This window comes from Cavia porcellus, unplaced genomic scaffold (assembly GCF_034190915.1).
Source record: "Cavia porcellus strain 051 isolate PalLab524CR breed Dunkin Hartley unplaced genomic scaffold, mCavPor4.1 scaffold_26, whole genome shotgun sequence".
In the NCBI taxonomy this organism is placed as follows: Eukaryota; Metazoa; Chordata; class Mammalia; order Rodentia; family Caviidae; genus Cavia; species Cavia porcellus.
In genome coordinates, this window is record NW_026947509.1 from 17222763 (window position 1) to 17241161 (window position 18399).

General features: G+C 36.5%; 1 protein-coding gene and 1 non-coding gene across 2 annotated transcripts in view; one reads left to right on the plus strand and one right to left on the minus strand.

Annotated features, from left to right (window-relative positions):
• Cnst (consortin, connexin sorting protein) overlaps positions 1 to 18399 on the plus strand; it is an 84433-nt gene that overhangs the window by 50851 nt on the left and 15183 nt on the right. Inside the window, exons 4-9 of the mRNA XM_005005605.4 lie at positions 325 to 355; positions 2107 to 2193; positions 2777 to 2891; positions 5671 to 5692; positions 5853 to 5949; positions 9585 to 10483. Of these exons, the coding sequence (XP_005005662.3) occupies positions 325 to 355; positions 2107 to 2193; positions 2777 to 2891; positions 5671 to 5692; positions 5853 to 5949; positions 9585 to 10483 (1251 nt within the window). The remainder of the gene's footprint in view (positions 1 to 324; positions 356 to 2106; positions 2194 to 2776; positions 2892 to 5670; positions 5693 to 5852; positions 5950 to 9584; positions 10484 to 18399) is intronic.
• On the minus strand, positions 8491 to 8600 carry LOC111758194 (U6 spliceosomal RNA). The gene has a single exon (XR_002792417.1). It is a non-coding gene; the product is annotated as a U6 spliceosomal RNA (small nuclear RNA).

Consider the following 18399-nt stretch of genomic DNA (forward strand, 5'->3'; position numbering starts at 1 on the left):
TGTAATCCTCTGTAGCATTTTTCTCATTCTTTGAGCTTCTAAACGCTAGTGAATAAGAGAAATTTGCTATGACTTGGAGTTAGAATAGAAAGAGTGCAGTTGTGTAATTCCAAAGAATGCCTGTGCTTGCTTTGCTTGAGATGAGGAAGACTTTAGAATTGTGCCCTATGCCCACAAAATTCTTCTAAACTGGTTAGTGTAGTTTAATAAGAATTTTCTTCATTTCATATCAGAAACAGAATTAAGAGCTTGATTTCTTGCAAATTTGTTTTTTTTTTTACCCAAATAGTAATTTAATATCCTTTGTTTGTTTATTCTTAACAGATAGCAGAGTCATATTTCCAGGAAGAAGACTGTATCCTTTTAACTGTAGGAAGAAATTCATACAACTCTTAGAGAGTAATCCATTGTTTAAAATTGAGATTTATATAATAAAATGTACAGATTGTATTTTTTACAAATGTATGACTCACTGCTTTCATTGAGGTTTAATAGTTGTATGTACCATTATAACAATATCAGAAAACAAGGTACATGAAATATCTGTTATTCCAGAAGTTTTTCTAGAACCATCCAAACTTGACCTTCCATAAATATACCCTATTTTTACCAAAATTAAATATTTGTGTTCAGAGTGGAGGGCAGCAATTGTTGCTGAAAGACAAAATACACAAATCTACAAGATTATCTTTCTCTTAAATTAAGCAGATCCACAAATCCAGAGCACGTCACATATACTACACAGTAAATTCTATGACTATCTTATAGGTACATATAAGGATTGCTTAGGAATAAGGATATATTGTAAGGAATACATACATTGGTGGGTGAATTTTCATTGTACAAATCTCATGCTAAGACAGCTGCTGCAGTGGAGCATAATCCCTGTAATCCCAGCACTCAGGAGGCTGAAGTAGGAAGATGGTTGCAAGTTCAAGACCAGCCTGGGCTACAAAGTAAGCTCAAGTCCAGCCTGAATTGCATAGGGAGACTCTGACTCAAAAAGACCAGAATCTATTAGTGACAAGTACTAAGGTACCACTGTACTCTTTAGACAAAATGTGTTCTAAGCATCTATTTTTCCCCCATTAATGTAATGTACTTTTCTTTCTAATCGTGTAGACCAGCTGTACCAGAATCTTAGAAATGAAGTTCATAGGCCTCAGTATCAAAACTTGGAGAGAAGAGGTCAGACCCATGAATCTGTATTTTCACAAGTTTTTCAGATAATTTTTGTGTTCTATAAAGTCTGAGAGACATTGGTACTTCTATATCATGGGCAGAGGAGAAAAGAATTGTTCCTCCCTTTCCTGGGCCTGTTTTATGATCCTGGAGAATGTCTTTAAGACCATGACTGAGAGGGAGAGCTGACCTCTGAGTGTCTGTGAGAAGAACAGAAACGTAAACTGAGTTTTTCTCTTTTTTTTCTGGGTCAGTATTTAGAACATTGCCCATAGAGAGATAGCTAAACTGTGCGCCTTGAACTCCCAAGGTGCGCATTTGTGTGATACAGATGGGAATACAGAAATTCATAGTAAGATCCACAGCTGAGTGGAGTCACATAATTATGAAAATTATTGTGCAAGCAAGTCAGTTAACTTTTTTCAGAAGATCAGTGTAATTTTTGCTTTGTCCTTGTTTAGACAGGTGATCCTTTGGTCTTGTGAGGATAAAAGCAGTCAGTGGGAAACAAGGAAAAAGGTGGGTTAAAACCAGAGACAGATGCTGGGCGAAACAATCAGAGTTGTTCAGCAGAAAGTCATTTAAGGAGAGATAAAAAAATGACAACACGCAGACTCCAAAATTCCTTGTGGTCCTGTTTCTAATTAAATACTCTTTAGTTGATTTTGCTAGAAATACACTAGCAAACAGGCCATCTGTGAGCATTAAAACCTCTTAATTTCTGTTTACTAATGGTATAGGACTCAAGTAGCTACTGTAGATCATGCTACAGTAAAGTCTACATCAAAACCAAGAAACCTTACTGTACATATATTTAAGTTTAAAAATAGCTAGAGTCACCTCAGTTTTGATCAGGTGAATGTTTTAACATGGGGTTTAATGTCAGTAGTCTGGATTTCTGTTTTCCTCAAATTGTCTGTTCAGATGAGAGAGCGATGAAATTTATTCAGCTTGAACGATTGTATCATGAGCAGTTGCTGGCAAATCTTTCTGCCATTCAACAACAGTGGGGTGAGTAGAATATGGAGCTATCAGCAGTCTTAACAACTTGCTACCTAGAAGTTTCAAATATTTGACCTGGTTTTGTTAGAAAATTGACATTTCCACAGTCAAGTTGATAAGGCAAAGTGTGCGACTGAGTGTGTAGTCAAGGTAGAGCACTTACTTAATCTACCATGCAGGAAGCCTTGGGTTTGATTTCCATTATTACAAGGTTGGGGGTGGAAGAGTTGCAAAGAATGTAGCTTTTTTGTTGTTGTTGTTAGAATGTAGCATTTTTATCACACTCTATTTTGCTGTGAGAAAATTCTTTTCTCTTTGTATTTTGCTCTTCCTATCAGTGCCAAGAAATGAATGCTTGCATCTATTTGCATTTCTCCCGTTCACACTGCGTGCCCTATTGGGTAATTTAGTCTCTGGGATGATATTTACTTACACTGCAAAGTAATCACTTAGCTATTTCTGTGTTAACTTTCGGGTTGTTCGAGAAGACAATGTTGCATATTAATTTTTATCAGTGCCACCAGTGAACTGTTTTTTTCCTTTCTAAATGTGCTTTGTAAAGGTCAGTGACTAACAAATATTTTAAATTTAGAAGCAAAATGGAAAACTGTACAACCACATACAGTTATACCTCTAAGGAATTCAGAAAAAGGATTTAATGGTGAAGATTTTGAACAGCTTGCTAAATTTTGCTCAACACATCAAGAGTAAGTATGTTAGATTTTACTTATATTGAGTTGGAGTAGAATTTTGAGTATTGAAATACAAGATCCATTTCTGTATTTTTTTTTATGTTTCCAGCCAGAGAAATTAAAATGAATATAATAAAAGAATGGGGTTCCTTTCTTAACATTTCTCTTTTTCTTGCACTGAACTCAGCAAAAGTTTAGCTTTGTCTTTTTGAGACAGAGTCTCACTATATAGCTTAGGCTGGTCTTGAGCTCACTTTGTAGCCCAGGCTGGTTTTGAGCTTGAAATGATCCTCCTGCCTCAGCCTCCCAAGTGCTGGGATTACAGGTATGTGCCACCACGCCCAGCTTAAAGTATAACTCCTAATTTCAGTATCCTTTTGTCTAAGGAAGTAGTCATTCTGTTAAGACTTTTATTCTACCTGCTTGTTAATATTTGTGTGTTACAGAGAAAACATACCATTTTAAAGAGTAATCTAATTCTGGGAAATATAGTACCATATTTAACCAGAATACTTCAGATGGAAAGCTACATTTACCAGTTGAAATGTAATTGCTTTACTTGTATCAAATGGATTTCTCAAACTAAATTATAATGATAATAGCACAGTTTCTTTGTTGTTATTTGGGGTTTTTTTTGGATTGTTTATTTGTTTCTTTTTGTACTAGAAATCAAACTCAGGACCTTGCATTTGCCACATTGTTTTGTTGTTGAGACAGGCTCTCACTATGCAGTTCAGGATGACTTTGGACTCACATAGCCCCAGGCTGGCCTCAATCTCACCACATCCTCCTGCCTCAGCCTCCCAAGAACTGGGGATTACAGGTGTGCACCACCATACCTAGCCTCACACTTAGTTTTTTAAAAAATTATTTACTTGATGACTCAGAGTTCTTAAGGTGAGGAGTTGTGATAGTATTTAACCTAGCACAGATTTCTGGGCTTTAGGTAATCATTCCTCAATACAAGAGCTAAAAGACAACTGGGCCTGGTGGCGCACTCTTGTAATCTCAGCATTTCGGAAGCTGAAGCAGGAGGATCTCTGAGTTCCAGGCCAGCCTAGGCTACAAAGTGAGCTCAATGCCAATCTGAACTGCATAGTGAGACAGTCTCAAAAAACCCCCCAAAAATCCCATAAGCCTGAAGATTGACTGTTCTTTGATAGCTTTTCCACTTCCTCTTTCACAAACATAAAAACTAGAGCTTTATTTGTTAACATTTGAAAAAGTTACAAATAATTATTGTTTAAGTCAGACAGAAGATAGAGAACTTTCTTGGAAATTTTATTGTTTTGGAGGTGGTCTTTGAAGAAAGATTCTTGGACTCAAGGTGAATATTCATTCAGCTCTCCTGATCAAAGTTTTCTTGTGTTAGTGAATTTGAACCTTTGAAACAATAGTTTCAGGGATTTTGAATTACAACTTAATTTCTAAACATGCTAAGTGGATTAACTTTCCACTAGATAGCATTTTAAAATAATGAAATCATTTAAAGATTTTTTTTGTAAAAACAACTTTGTAAAATAACGTAAATATCTTTCATCCGTTTCTTCTGGAATTACCTTCTTAATGTGTTACAAGTGTTTCAAGTATTTAATAAATATTTACTGAATGTAAGATGAGCATAGTATCTTCAGAAAATTGTACCAATTATTGTTCATAAAATTTTATAATATTTAAAGATACTTGCTTGTTATATGTTTAAGTGTATAAGATAGATAACCATATTACTGAGTTTTTTTGGATCATTGAACAAAACTGTTTGCACTCTCACTGTTTGAAAGTCCACTCTATATGCTTCAGTTTTGTAACTTGAATAACTATTTCTAAGATGAGAATATGTAATCTATTAACTAGTGATTTCTTACTGTTTATTTTTTAAATTTTGTATTACTTGTACCCTTTTTCTGTTTTTTTTTCTCCTTTAATTAAAAAAAAAAAAGATACTTCTTTGTTAATATACTTAAGTGTAAAAGCCTGATGAATTTTTCCATATACGTATGGGTCCATATGATGGTCACTCTGGCATGATCCAAGATACAGACCATTCTGGCCTCCTGGAAGGCTCTCATTCAGTGTCAAGCCCATTTGACCTGTGGTCACCACTCTCTGAGTTGCCTAACTCTGTAATTTCATATGCAATTTGATTGTTGCATCTAGCTTTTTGTATATATGTGTTGCATACTGTTGTGTGTAATGAAGTTGCCTGTGCTGTACTGTAATACAGACTATCGTATGACTGCAGTAATTTATTTGGCTGCTCTATTTTTAATAGACATTTGGGTTGTTCCTGGGTTTTGGATATTATAAATAATGAAGTGATTGTGCGTATTTTTCCTTAGGCCTTTGTTGAATATATAAATGCTGTTAATTATCCCCTAAAATTTAATATTCAAGAGTTACTTTTTAAATAATTGTTTTGATGAATCATTTCAACAAAATTATCTTCCACCATAATTTGCTTTAGAATATCACATAAAATTTAAAAAAAAAATGTGTGAAATAGTCTTTAAATGGCTTGTTAGCAAAAGGTTAACATTTGGTTTTTTTACTATAAGATTTCAGTGTTTGTAGCTTCTTTGGGAGTTTTCAATAGTAATTGGCTTTTAAGAAGATTAACACATGATATAGCTGCACTTTGAACTAGGTAAGCCAGTGGTAATGTTTCAGCTGTGGAAATGTTCTGTGCTAATATTAGAGTCCAGAGAAGCTGAGTATTTTTCATAGTCATTTCAGTGACATTTGTATGGAAGCATACTATACTTTTTACAGTTTTTTTCTTTCTTTTTTTCTACAGTCCTCTTTTATCAAAACATAAGGTAAGAGTTTCTTTTGAAAATACTTAATGGGGAAAATATTAGTGTCATATGCCTGTTGTATGGAATGTTTTAGAAAATAAAGAAACCTTTCTCGTGTTATCTTCAACTTTCTGATTTAATTCAACAATTTAAAAATAATTTTTGTTTTAAAATTTTTTAGATAGAAGCTATAGAAAAATCTCTGGGAGGAAAATGCTTTACCCAGTTAATAGTGTCTGAGGAATCAAAGGCAAAAGGAGCTACGGCCAAAGAGTCAGGTATGCTTTTAAATAAGTTAGAAATGTAAAAATGCTGTGTCCTTGTGATATTTTGTGTTACATCTGAATTGCTATGGAGGAATCTTTTTGCATTTACATTTTTTTATGTATCCTCCTAGAAAAATAGCAAAGCAAGATTTTTTTATGTTGTATAATTCTATTTTTTAGATATCTAGTGGTAGAAACTATAAAATCTAAATTCTTATAAGAACGTAAGATCATTTCCATGTTTTCAGTAGATAGCTATACATACCTAACAAAATATATTTTTTAAAAATGCTGTACAAAAATGTCCTGAAATGGAATTGGTTTTGGTGTACTTAAACATCCTTTTCTGTTTGAAGAAACAGTTGTTGAATGGACCTTAATAGTAATCTGTTCTGCAAATCTAGATTATTAAAAGTTCTGTCTTGATAATTTAGCTATTACAACTTACCCTTCCATCCTTTCTGGTTTACTAATATCTGATGTACTTTAATTTGTGTATATATATTTCTAAAGCACTTAATAATATTTGTTTGTTTTGTTTTTTGATACTGAGAATTGAACTCACAACCTCAAGCTTGCCATGCCAAGCAGGCACTGTGCCACTGAGCTATATCCCTGGCCGTATAACGGATTTTATACCACCTTGGGTCTTATGACAAAAGATGTTTAGAAACTGTTTTCTAACTAAATTTGTTATTGTAAAAACCAGAAAATAAAGATAAATATATTTCAGGGTGATTTTCTTTCCTGCTGCTTGATTTTATTACTAGTTTATATTGCTAAGCTTTATGTTATTGAGCCCGAGTGCCCTGATATTGAAGATGAACTATCAGGTGGTGCAGGTGATTGGCCCAGAAGGTGATGATACTGTTATCAAGTAGCCCTATAAAATAACTGGTTTTTTTCAAATCTTTGTCTCCTTTTTCTCTTACAAGGCAAGTTAGGGATATTGCAACAGTGTATGGATGTGGTGGAGCAGAATTGCTCACTTGATGGAGACTGCGAATCAGAGCAAGGGAACAACACCCACATTGCACCCCCAGGGATCTCACTCTCCCAACAGTACCCGCAGCTGGGAACATCAGTGGAGTCCAGTGGCCCCGTGTCCTAGTCACTTTTCTAAGGGTCAGGTTGACAGTGAAGGTTAAGTTGCACCCTTTTGGTCCTGAAACTTGTGGAAGAGAGGCACGGCCCCTTTTCCATCTGACTACAGCCCGCCTTATCCTGGATCTCTCGGTCTAAACAGAGGGGCAGCCCAGCAAGCTCAGTGACAAAGCCAAGGACCTATGGGAAATGAAATGTCTGTGCTTTTTGTTGAAGTCTCCTAAACTTGGAGTGAGTGTTTTGAGCAGAGAGAAAAAAGGGATGTCAGATCCTTCCAGAAGGCAGCCTCTTCTCCTTTCTCAATGAGAAGAGGTGCCATAAACTCTATTAACAGCATTCCAGACTTTGGGGTGTCAGGCATGGGCCCTGATTCTCTGAAATGTGAAGATTGTTTTTAAGAAATGCCTTTTCTTTGCTGTAATATGAGTCTCAATTGTCAATAAGCAATGTCTGTGATTTTTGCGTGTGTTTTTCCTTTTTACCGGTACCAGGGATCGAACTCACGACTGCCTGCTTGCAAGGCAGGTGCTTATGCCGCTGAGCTAAATCCCCAGCCCCAAGTCTTTTTCTCTTTTATCAGTACCAGGAATCGAACTCACGACCACACACTTGCAAGACAGGCATCTATGCCGCTGAGCTAAATCCCCAGCCCCTGTCAATAAGCAATGTCAATGATTAAAAATGGATTAAAATTATTAGCCTGTCATTCTTTACCATTGGGCTGTTATTTTTTAGATTAAGCAATGTGCCCAGTAAGAAGTTAAGACTAATTAGCTAAGATGCTAAACTCAGCTGAGGATGAGCAAGCTTAACTCTTTTATCTACCAATCAGTGCAATTTCCATTCAATTCATTATTTACATGACGTGGTTTTTTTGTTTTTGACAGAGTCTCTATGTAGTTTAGTCTGGCCTCATTATAGGCAAATTATAGGCAAATTATAGGCAAAAGGCCTATTATAGGCAAAGCTGGCCTCAAACTCACAGCAATCCTCCTACCTCAGTCTCTTGACAGCTGGTGTTACAAGCGTGTGCCACCATGCCTTGCTTATGTGAAGATTTTTTAACTGCAGTTTTAAAGTGAAAGATAATATTTTAAGTTAATTTTATTTTGAGTAAACTGAAACCAATATCAAAATTCAAACCTATTTCTGTAGTTTGCTAAAACTTACTCTTTTTGTTGTTATTCTTTATTGTCTTGCTTTAAGAAGTTTTCAGTAATTTGAAGACATTTATTAAGGATACTATGTTTACATTTGTTTTACAGGTTTGTTTTTGTTTTGTTTTGTTTGAGACGGGGTCTTCCTGTATAGTCCAGGCTTGCTTTGAATTCTCTATGGAGGCCACGCTGGCCTCCAATTCATTACAATCCTCCTGACTCAGCCCCTTAATTTTTATTAGTACACATTGCAGTACATGTGGTTACGTTCTTTGCAGGGAGTTGGTACATGTAATATATGGAATACTTCATAACTTTGCATGTCATCCTTGTGAAAGAGGAGCCATGCTAATTCTTCTCTGTATTATTCTAGGTTAGTATATGTGCTGCCAAAGTAAACACATATCTTCAAATTTGAACACAGCAGACTATTGTCCTTTTAGTGTTAGAAGACCAGATCAGTTTTCTCTTTCTGTGTGTGTGTGTGTGTGTGTGTGTGTGTGTGTGTGTGTTTCACTAGAGATTAAACTCAGGACCCTCCACATGCTGGGCAGACACACTACCACTCAGCTTCATTCCCAGCCTCTCAGACCAATATTTTCTTACATTTTGAATATAAATATATTGCTCAGGTTCTTGTAGAGATATTTACTTTCCATACCATGATTTTTTGTTGCTGCTGTTGTTTTATTTTGTTTCTTCTTCTGTACTGGGTTTTGAACCCAGGACCTTTACACTGAGCTGTCTTTTTATTTCTGGCCTGCCTGCCTCTTCCTCTGTCTCTATCTCTGTCTGTCTCTGTCTCTATCTCTGTCTGTCTCTGTCTCTGTCTCTCTCTCTCTTTCTCTCACTCTCTCTCTCTCTCTCTCTCTCTCTTTCTTTATCTATTTTATTTTGATACCTGGTCTTGCTAAGTTACCCAGGCTGGCCTCAAACTTGAGATCTGCCTCCTCTGAATGTAATGCTGGGATTACAGACATACCCCAGTGGCTCGGCCTATGCTATGTCTTAAATATATTTAAAATAATTTTTCAAACTTAGTTTAAACTAAAATGCCAATAGATGTATTTATTTAAATGTAGAAAACCAAAGTGTTCGAGATATCTTTCAAACCTTTGAGAAATTACATTCAAATACAGTACTCATCTATGCACGTTTACAAACTTTTCAGTGATCTGTTAATTTTTATATGTAAAAGATTATTTACTAAATATTTTAGGTATTTAGTCAATATCTAAGATTGCTATAATACAACTGGCAGAATTTCTATTTACAGGGTTAGAATATCATGTTACACGTTATTACAGTATCTTATATTTCTTCCTTTCCTTTCTCTACAAAGCATTGTTTGGAATGTTAAAACAACTTGTTTTTTTTCATCTTTAGAGAGCAGAACTTGTGTTGGCATGGAATCAAGTATAGAAAGCCAACATCAAGAAGAGTCCCAGGAGAGCAGTGCCGGCCACAGTCAGATGGACAGCCAGGCAGATTCCCTGTGCCTCTCAGTAACTGCAGGGAAGGACCACACGGAGGAGCCACTCTGCAGCGCCACCGTGCTGGAGCTCCACGCCCAGTCCTCAGAGACAGTGGGGAGCAGGTCGCTACCAGACTCGGCTGAGAATGCTTGTGAGGACAGCAGCTACGTGCAGGAGGCTCCCACAGAGGACTGCCCAGATGTGGCCACACTAGATACCATTGCTGACGCCCCGACGGTGTTACCCTCTAGTGAGTCAATGATAGAGCCATTGATCTTACCTGGCTGTGACCGTACACCTCCTGTGTTAATTTCCAAGGGTAAGTTTTCACAGACTCAAAGAAAAGAACTTCATTTGCCTCTTCAGGATGCTTCTAAGGCATTGCTCATAGACCAGCCTCAGAAAAATAAATTAAATGAGCTGCAGCAACCTGATCTCACAGACAGTGATGGAAAATCACCACAGAATCAGACTGACTCAGAGACTGGCTCTGAAAATGTATTTTGTGAAAATAATAAAATATCTGGTTTAAGTACACTGCATCCAGAAGTGTATATGGCCCCAGAGGAAAAGGGGGACAAGGAAGACGGAGTCAGTAAGGAAACAGAAGACTATTTGAATAGCCTTTTGGAAGGATGCTTAAAAGATACTGAAGATTCTCTTTCCTATGAGGATAACCAAGACGATGATTCTGATCTCCTTCAAGATCTTTCTCCTGAAGAAGCATCCTATAGTCTGCAGGAGAGTCTGCCTTCTGATGATAGCTCTCTTTCTCTTGATGATCTCGCCAAAAGGATAGAAGTTGCAGAGGTAAATTATAGAAGTAGAATTTTAAAGTAGAATGAAATTTTAAAGGTTAATATATTTACAAAATGCTGCCTTTTTCCTGAATTTTCCCTGGGTTCAAACATGAGGTAAAAATTCAAGTTAATAGAAACTTTTAATCATTACTAGTTTTATTTTGTGTATGAATAAAATGATTTTTAATCATTATATTTATATTTCAAGATATATTGCATACCTCTAGATATAGTATACATTATTATGGAACCTGTTTTTAATAATCCTGTGATTTCTGATATTCCCAGGAAATATAAAGTCAAGATCAGTCACATTCTAATAAGAAAATCTCATTTTTCTCCTCATACATCTCTGAGATAAAATATAGATTATATTTACTGTATCTTCCTTTTGTTAGTATATTGTAAAAATTCTCTAAAAAGTCTAATTGAGTACAGGAACTATTTTAAAATATAATTAGAAGAGGAGGTATTAGATGGAGCTTTAAACTATTAAGTTATAGAAAAGGAATTTTTTGTTTGCTTTTTTGTTTTTGTCTTTTTCCTTTTTATCTGTACCGGAGATCGAACTCACGACTGCTGCCTGCTTGCAAGGCAGACACTTATGTCGCTGAGCTAAATCCCCATGCCCAGAAAAGGAAATTTTTGACAAAAATCAAGGAAAGAGTACTAATAGAATAAAAAGTCACCAGGCCATACCCAAACTGTTTCCGCTCACTGAGGTGTCCTGGTGTGGTGAAAGGGCAGAATCAGATTGCCTTAGTTCCAATATTGATCCCACCAGCTAGTTTCCTGGAGTTACATTTTACTTTTTTGACCCCGTTTCCTTCAGACAGGATACTAGCTTTCTTTTTCCTTTGTTCTTGTTTTTTCTTAAAGTCCCATTTATAACCATTGAATTGTAACTCAGCATTATCATTGCAGAAAACTAGTAACTTTAGGAGAAAATGCAAAAGTAGATAACAAAATATGAGAAATAAACTCTATGAAAAGCTTTCTAGGATCACTTTACCTCTCATGTTACTAGCTTCCTTTGTTGCATTTTTAGTGAGGTCTCAATAAACTGAGTTTTCTTTATTTATATGTTTAAACCACAATTAGATAAGCTAGTGAAGCACTTTGGTACCAGGAATCTAACTCAGGACCTTGCGCTTGCTAGGCAGCCACTGTGCCACTGAGCTGTATGTCCAGCTTCTAGTGAAGCACTTTGGCCCAGTGTTCTGTTTTGTTTGTTTTTTTAACTAGACTGTTTGACTTTCATTTACAACTGAGTCTTTACAAACTATGATTTTGCTTCTTGACAAAATTTTTGATGTTGCTTAATGAGTATTGAGTTGCTGTTTAGGAAAATTACAAAGTTTGAAAATAGATAGTGGTGATGGTTGTATAATATTTTGAATATAGCAGAAAGGCTGCTGCACCCCACCACCTCCCAGTGCTGGGGGTTGAACCAGGTTTTCACACATGTGCCAAGCACGCACTCTACCACGAGCTATATCTTCAGCTGTACAACGATGAGCTATATGTATATATCAGTTTTTAAGTTTTAAACATTTAAATAGAGCTAATAGAAAAGAGTGAGAGCCAATATTTATCTTCTTGCTTGTTTTAACAAGGTCTCTGGTTCAGGAAGTTATCAAACTATTAATGTTATAGTCTACAACTAAATGGAATATTCTTTCCTCAAACTCATATAATGAGCTTTTTTTCTGAATAGTAGCAGCTATGAAAGTATATGTATTTGAAGCTTAAAGGTACCTTTGCTGTGAAATTAATGCATAATGGTTCCCCTTCTGAAAAGTGTCTGGGATGTTTTTTCTTCGCCAGGTCTCCCCAGTTTTTGATCTCTGCTCTCACTTTTTTGCCACTGTTCTTCATTGCCCAGCTTCGGCTCTGAGGGACTTGATCTTAAGAACCTTGCCAGCCCAGTGGATGTACCTGTTTTGTTGTGTTAGTTCAAACAATTAGCCATCACATAAAGTGAAATAATTTTTCACAGAAACCTCATAAAGAACTAAATGTCTGTTTTATTCATTGGTGTAGAGACTTGTAGAAGTAAGACTTGTCTAGGGGTAGTATGCTTTTTCAGATCCACAAAGAATTTTACTAAGATAAGTTTAGTATGAAGCTTTGCACTTCTTATTACATAAAAGTGTGACATATTATTACCAAAAAATACAGTTTCTACTGTAGTAAAAAAGCATCAAAATATTCCTTTTCATTTTATAGATTTTTAAGGAAAAATGTTACTTATGCATTGTGGGCAACTTAGAAAGTCACTCATTGCCTGATTCAGTAATTTTTCTGAGTGGCTTCTGTGTGTCATTGTCACCAGACAGGGTTTAAGAAAGTCCCTCACAGAGGAGATGAAAACCTTATGCTGTCCTGAGGAATAGTTTTGTTGACTCTCATCATGGAAGAAGAATTTCAGGCCATGTCAGTGTGAGGCATAGGCAGACTTATTTGGCAGAATTAGAAAGTCAGGGAGACTAGAGAAGGGGCTGTAGCTTGAGCAGCTGATGAAACAGGACTTTAGATCTCTGTTACACCATGACATTACACATGCAGTGAGTGAAAACATAGCCGAGGTCATCATGCAGATGAAGCCTGCGATCTAGCAGCCACCTGACTTCAGATATTTGTCTGTTTGCTGAATTTGAGTGTTTCAGGTCTTGGCAAAAAGTGAAATTTTATTGCACTACTCCTGGTGTACTACTGTGATTATTTCAGTGTCAAGATCTTAATCCACTTTGCTAGGGAACCTCGTAGTTCAAGGATTTGGAACACAGAGAGCTCTTATCACGAGTTATCCTTTCAACTAACCATTGATTTGGTTAGTTCTAGAAGCTAGAAAGTTGCAGTACTTTTACTTTAAATTAGCCTAAGACTGTAGCCTAAGACTTACAGAAGACTTCTACCATCAAAATTTGATGAAAGAAATGTGCTGCAAAATTCAAAGTGGCATAGACCCAACCTCATGCTACTAATTAAAAAACCCACTCAAGGTGGTAGGCTTTTTAAAATTTTCAAGTAGATTGTTACATGTGTGGGAGGCAAAGAGGTTTTGTTGTTGTCGTTGTTATTGTTGTTGTATTTTTGAGATAGAGTTTTACTATGTAGTGCTTGAAGCAATCCTGCCTCAGCCTCCTGGGTTCTGGGATTACAGGCATGTGCCTCCATGCCTGGCATGTGTGTGTTCCAAATAAGTGAATAAGTGAAGTGCGAATTATTGGGTAAATTTTATAATAATTTTTTTAAAGGCAGTCAGATCTCTCTGTGTTATTTCTAAAGCTGATGAAGCCACATCACTAATACTTAGAGTGTTTTAATCCCTTACTCTGTCTAGATTAACAGTATTTACTTAGATGTCTTCAGTTCTGCTTACATCACATCACATAGAATATGGAGAGGGTATAACCTTACACCCTCCAGTGGGAAGAAAAGCAACAGCCCAAACTTGCAGTTGGGTGTGTCTTTGGAGAAGCTGCCTAATGGAAGTGACTTCTGTGCCATCTTCATCCTTGACACCTGTTATTTAAGGTAGTTAGGTCTTGACTGAATCTCTGGGAGCTGAGAAGTTACTTTAAGATTAGCTGCTATGGGTTCCCGCTCCAAGTTAGGATTGAAGCATGAACTAAGCAGTGGTGTTTTATGAAAGCCTGTTCGCAGCTGTCTCTGAATCTTGGACAAGTGAAAGTCTCTGAGCAGTAATCATGGTGGTTCTCCCCACAGTGCTGTCTGAAGCAGACCAGGGGAGCTCTAGCTCCGTACAGTAGACAGGAGGGTTTGTGTTCGATCCAGGAAGGTGTCTAATGGGCCCTAAAGGAAAACCCAGGGGCTGCCTACTTGTAGTTTGTGCCAGATGGTGTTATCTTTGCCTTTTCTTTTTGTCATACCCTTTGTTTGCTAGTTAATGCATTGCTTAATTGTCATGTATCTCACACCCATTTTTTTTCTTTTAATTACTTTTGAAAATACTCATCTTTACTGCCTCATCTTGGACTTCTCCAAGAGCTGCTTAATAAGTTTCCCTGTCCTTTGTTTCATCTCCTCCCTGTCAAATGTTCTTACACTATCACTGCATAAAACAGGGTTCTCCGTTTGATACCCAAAGAGCCAGCACCAAAAGTAGTGGAAATAAATGAAATGACTTAGATGTAGAGGTATAAGGAAGTTTTCATGCCTTTGCCTGGTATTCACCTTTTAAAAATATTCTAAGCCAAGTATATGCAAGTTCTCCATCTAACACACAGCCTATTGGTACACTCCTTCCCTAAAGTACTTTCTACATTGTCAGTCCCTTCCCAGGACTCCCTGTAGTAACCTCAACGTAATTGCTGTACAACACTATTTGACTGCATACTTGGGACTCATAATCTCACCCACTTCCTTTCCAGTATCATGTCCTCTTGTCCTTTGTTCTCAGCCTATACCTTGCAGTCAAATGGGACCTCTGCTTCCTCTCAGATACACCTTGCATATTGTCACTCTGGCTGTTTGTCTTCTGTGCTATGTTAGTTCTGCTCTAGAGTGGTTAACCTTCCCACATCTGTTTCTTCCTAATCCTTAATATACACAGGTCACCTTAATATACATAGGACCTAATATACATAGGTCATACATAGGTCATACATAGGGTGGGGTGGCACACATGTCTGTAATCTAGGTACTCAGGAGGCTGAGGCAAGAGGATTACTGTGAGTTCAAGGCCAGCCTGAACTACAGTGAAACCATAACTCAAAAAAAAAAAAAAAATAGAGTTCAGTCATGTCTTTTTAGCATGTAAAGTGCCAAGTGCACTGCCTAGCTCATGGTCACTGAAGTCGTATTTTTTACAAGCTCATTTCTGGGTTACTGAAGTCCATATTTGTTCTTTTGGAACTACTATTCAGAACTTCAGTGAGGAAGAGGCTGTGGTGTATCATCCCTCTAAAGTGTTGTCCAGCTGCAGTCTCCCTTTGTAATCACGGGACCTACTCATGCTGTGTTCACCACCAAATTACACTTGCCTTAAGGGTAGCGATCCTGTTGAGTATGTTTTTGTATGTGTGCAAAACCAACATAGACCATTGTAGATAGCAATTCTACTCAATAAGGTTGCCCCCTTGTTCACTTAAAAAAATAATAATGTTTAAGAACAGATTTGGAACTGTGCATGATGGTGCAGGCCTATAATCTTTGGGAGGCCTGCTGTGAGGAGGATTGCTGTGAGTTCGAGGCCAGCCTGAACTGCATAGTGAAACCCTGTCTCAAAAAGACAGGAAAAAACCCAAAACAAAACAAAACAAAAAACAGATTTAGTTTTGATTATTTTCAAGGCAAAACTATATTTTTCAAATAATATGCTAGGTTCTGTTTAATCTGTAAATTCTTTATATATTCATTTACTCTTTGTCATACTTTTAAAATCAGATTTTATTGGTACCTTTTTTTTAACGTTTATTTTAAAAAGAATAAAACCAAACAAAATGAAACAAAAAGTCCAATCAAAACAAACTAGTGTAAGTGACATAGGACTTCAAAACAAGATAATAGGAAATCAACAATGGTTACCATGCCTCTTGTCTTCAAAATACCTACCCGTACCTTCAAACATAGTAAAAATCAACAAAACAGATCAGAATAGAACCAATAAAAACAAAACAATGAACTCAATAAAGGACTTCAAAATAAGATGACAGTAAATCCAAAATGGTTATCATAATATATCTTATCTTTGAAATAACTGCCCATGCCATTGGATATAATAAAATCAAACAAGACAAAACAGAATAAAACAATGAAAATTATACAGGACTTCACAACAAGATAATAGGGTAGTACTTATGTACACAGTGATCACATTTATCCTAAGAATCTGTACTTGTACATGATACGACTTCTTTTTCCATTTCCCTCCCCTCACTCCCACCCTCCCTTCCCTCTGCACTCGTTGTCATGTTTCTTGAACATCTATGTGATAGAAACTGGGGAAACAGCTGTGAACATAGATGAAGTCCCTCCCTTCATGAAGTTTGTTTTCTAAAGGTGAAGACACACAATGAACAAGTTGATATAAACGTACAGTCTGAAGTATTGGTAAGGGCTGTGGAGTTTTCAGGAGGGTGAGGGGGATGTAAAGTAAAGGAAGTAGCAGCTATTCCAAAACTTTCTAGAGTTTAAAAATTGTGATGGTACCCGACATTCTTACCGTTTCTGTCCCTATTTTTTACTTAGTGAATTCCGTCTTTCAGCAAAGAAAACAATTTATAAAAATATATTATAGTGCCAAATTTATTAAGTTAGATACATGATAAAACTCCCATTGTAACAAAATTTTTTTTATACATGATAAAACTCCCATTGTAACAAAATTTTTTCTTTCTTAATTTTTAAAAAGATTTGACATTGATGTACTTAATCAAAATGTATTCTTTCCTGTTTTGCACTCTCTTCTTACTGCTCTAAGATTCAGCATTGCGAGTCTGAGATAACCACTGTGTTTCTTTGTGAAAGATGGCTTTCCCTCTCACAGCTGTCACCTTTGGGTCCTGCTGTGACTTGTCCTGTCAGTGTGCTGTAGTAGTAATCATGTCATTAATCTGCTTTCACAAAAGAGCTTTTATCGAACTCCTCCCTCTCCCGTGTCTTTAGATTGATAAATTTAGCTAATAGTTTAAATACCACCCCCCTCCCCATACTGGGAAATGAACATAGGCGTGCTAGGCAATCTCTGTAACTGAGCCACATCTTTAGCTCTTTATTAAGGTTTTCTTTTGAGATAAGGTCTAAGTTACTCAAGCTGGGCTTGAATTTGTGGTCCTCCTGCCTCAGCCTTCCAAGGAGCTGGAATTATACACATTTGGCACTATACCTAGCTCTTCAGTATCACAGTTTTTTTTCCCACTTTATTTTTTGATTACTATGTGTTTGCAGTACGTAATGACTACATTCCTTATGGGGAGTTGGTACAAGTATATGACACATCATAATTCTTTTTTTATACAGTTCTCTTGTTTCCCTTCCTCCCCTTCTCCTTTCTATTTATTTATTTTGGTGCCCTGAATTGAAGTCAGTACCTTGCACTTGCCAGATAGGTGCTATGCTGCTGAGCTGTATCCAAGGCCCTTCCCCTTCTCCTCCTTTTCTTTTTTTTAATAGGATTTTGTGCATTTTCAAATGTAGGCCATAAATCCTTACGCGTCTTTTGATGCCCTGTGTTCCTGTTCTCTGCCTGAAGTAAATGTTTGCTGGGAAGTTTGTTTTCATAATTTCCTTTCAAAGTTCTCAGTTATCTTCTCCTTTTTACATTAGGATTATACCTAACGAGATCATCAGCAAGAAACTCTTTTGCATGTTGCTTTCATATCTCCATTTCTTGTCTCAGCTACTCTATAATTCTACATTCTTTCCAGATGATAAGCTGTTAGAGCTGATCCTCCAGTGACATGTGGGAGTTTACCTGCTCCAGGAAATGTGACCTTTTTGAATTTCTTTAATTGATGACCATCTCTGGTTTTCCTGCTTCATTATCTCTTAACTGGGGAGATATGTAAGATTAGAATTTCTGGTAGAGGTACAAGTTAGTTTGGAAACACAAAACTAAATATCTTTTAGTCTAATTTTAAAATTCTATTCATCTCATTATAGTTGTAACAAAAACATACAACAGAAAGAAAATTATAATATCCTTAACACGACCTTTTCACATTAGGGAAATGCTAAAAGACTTATTAATCTTGAGTTTGTATTCAAACCCTATTAGTTATTGGCACCGCAAACTTAATTGAGCTGCTCAAGCTCTTTTAAGTTTTGCTTCTTCATTTGTAAAATAGGGCTAATAATGCCTGGAAAAGGAATTCAAAGATTGAATATGATCTTATATAAAGACATGTAGAGTATGCATGTTTAGTGAATTATAGTTCTTATTGTGGAACTTACAACAAA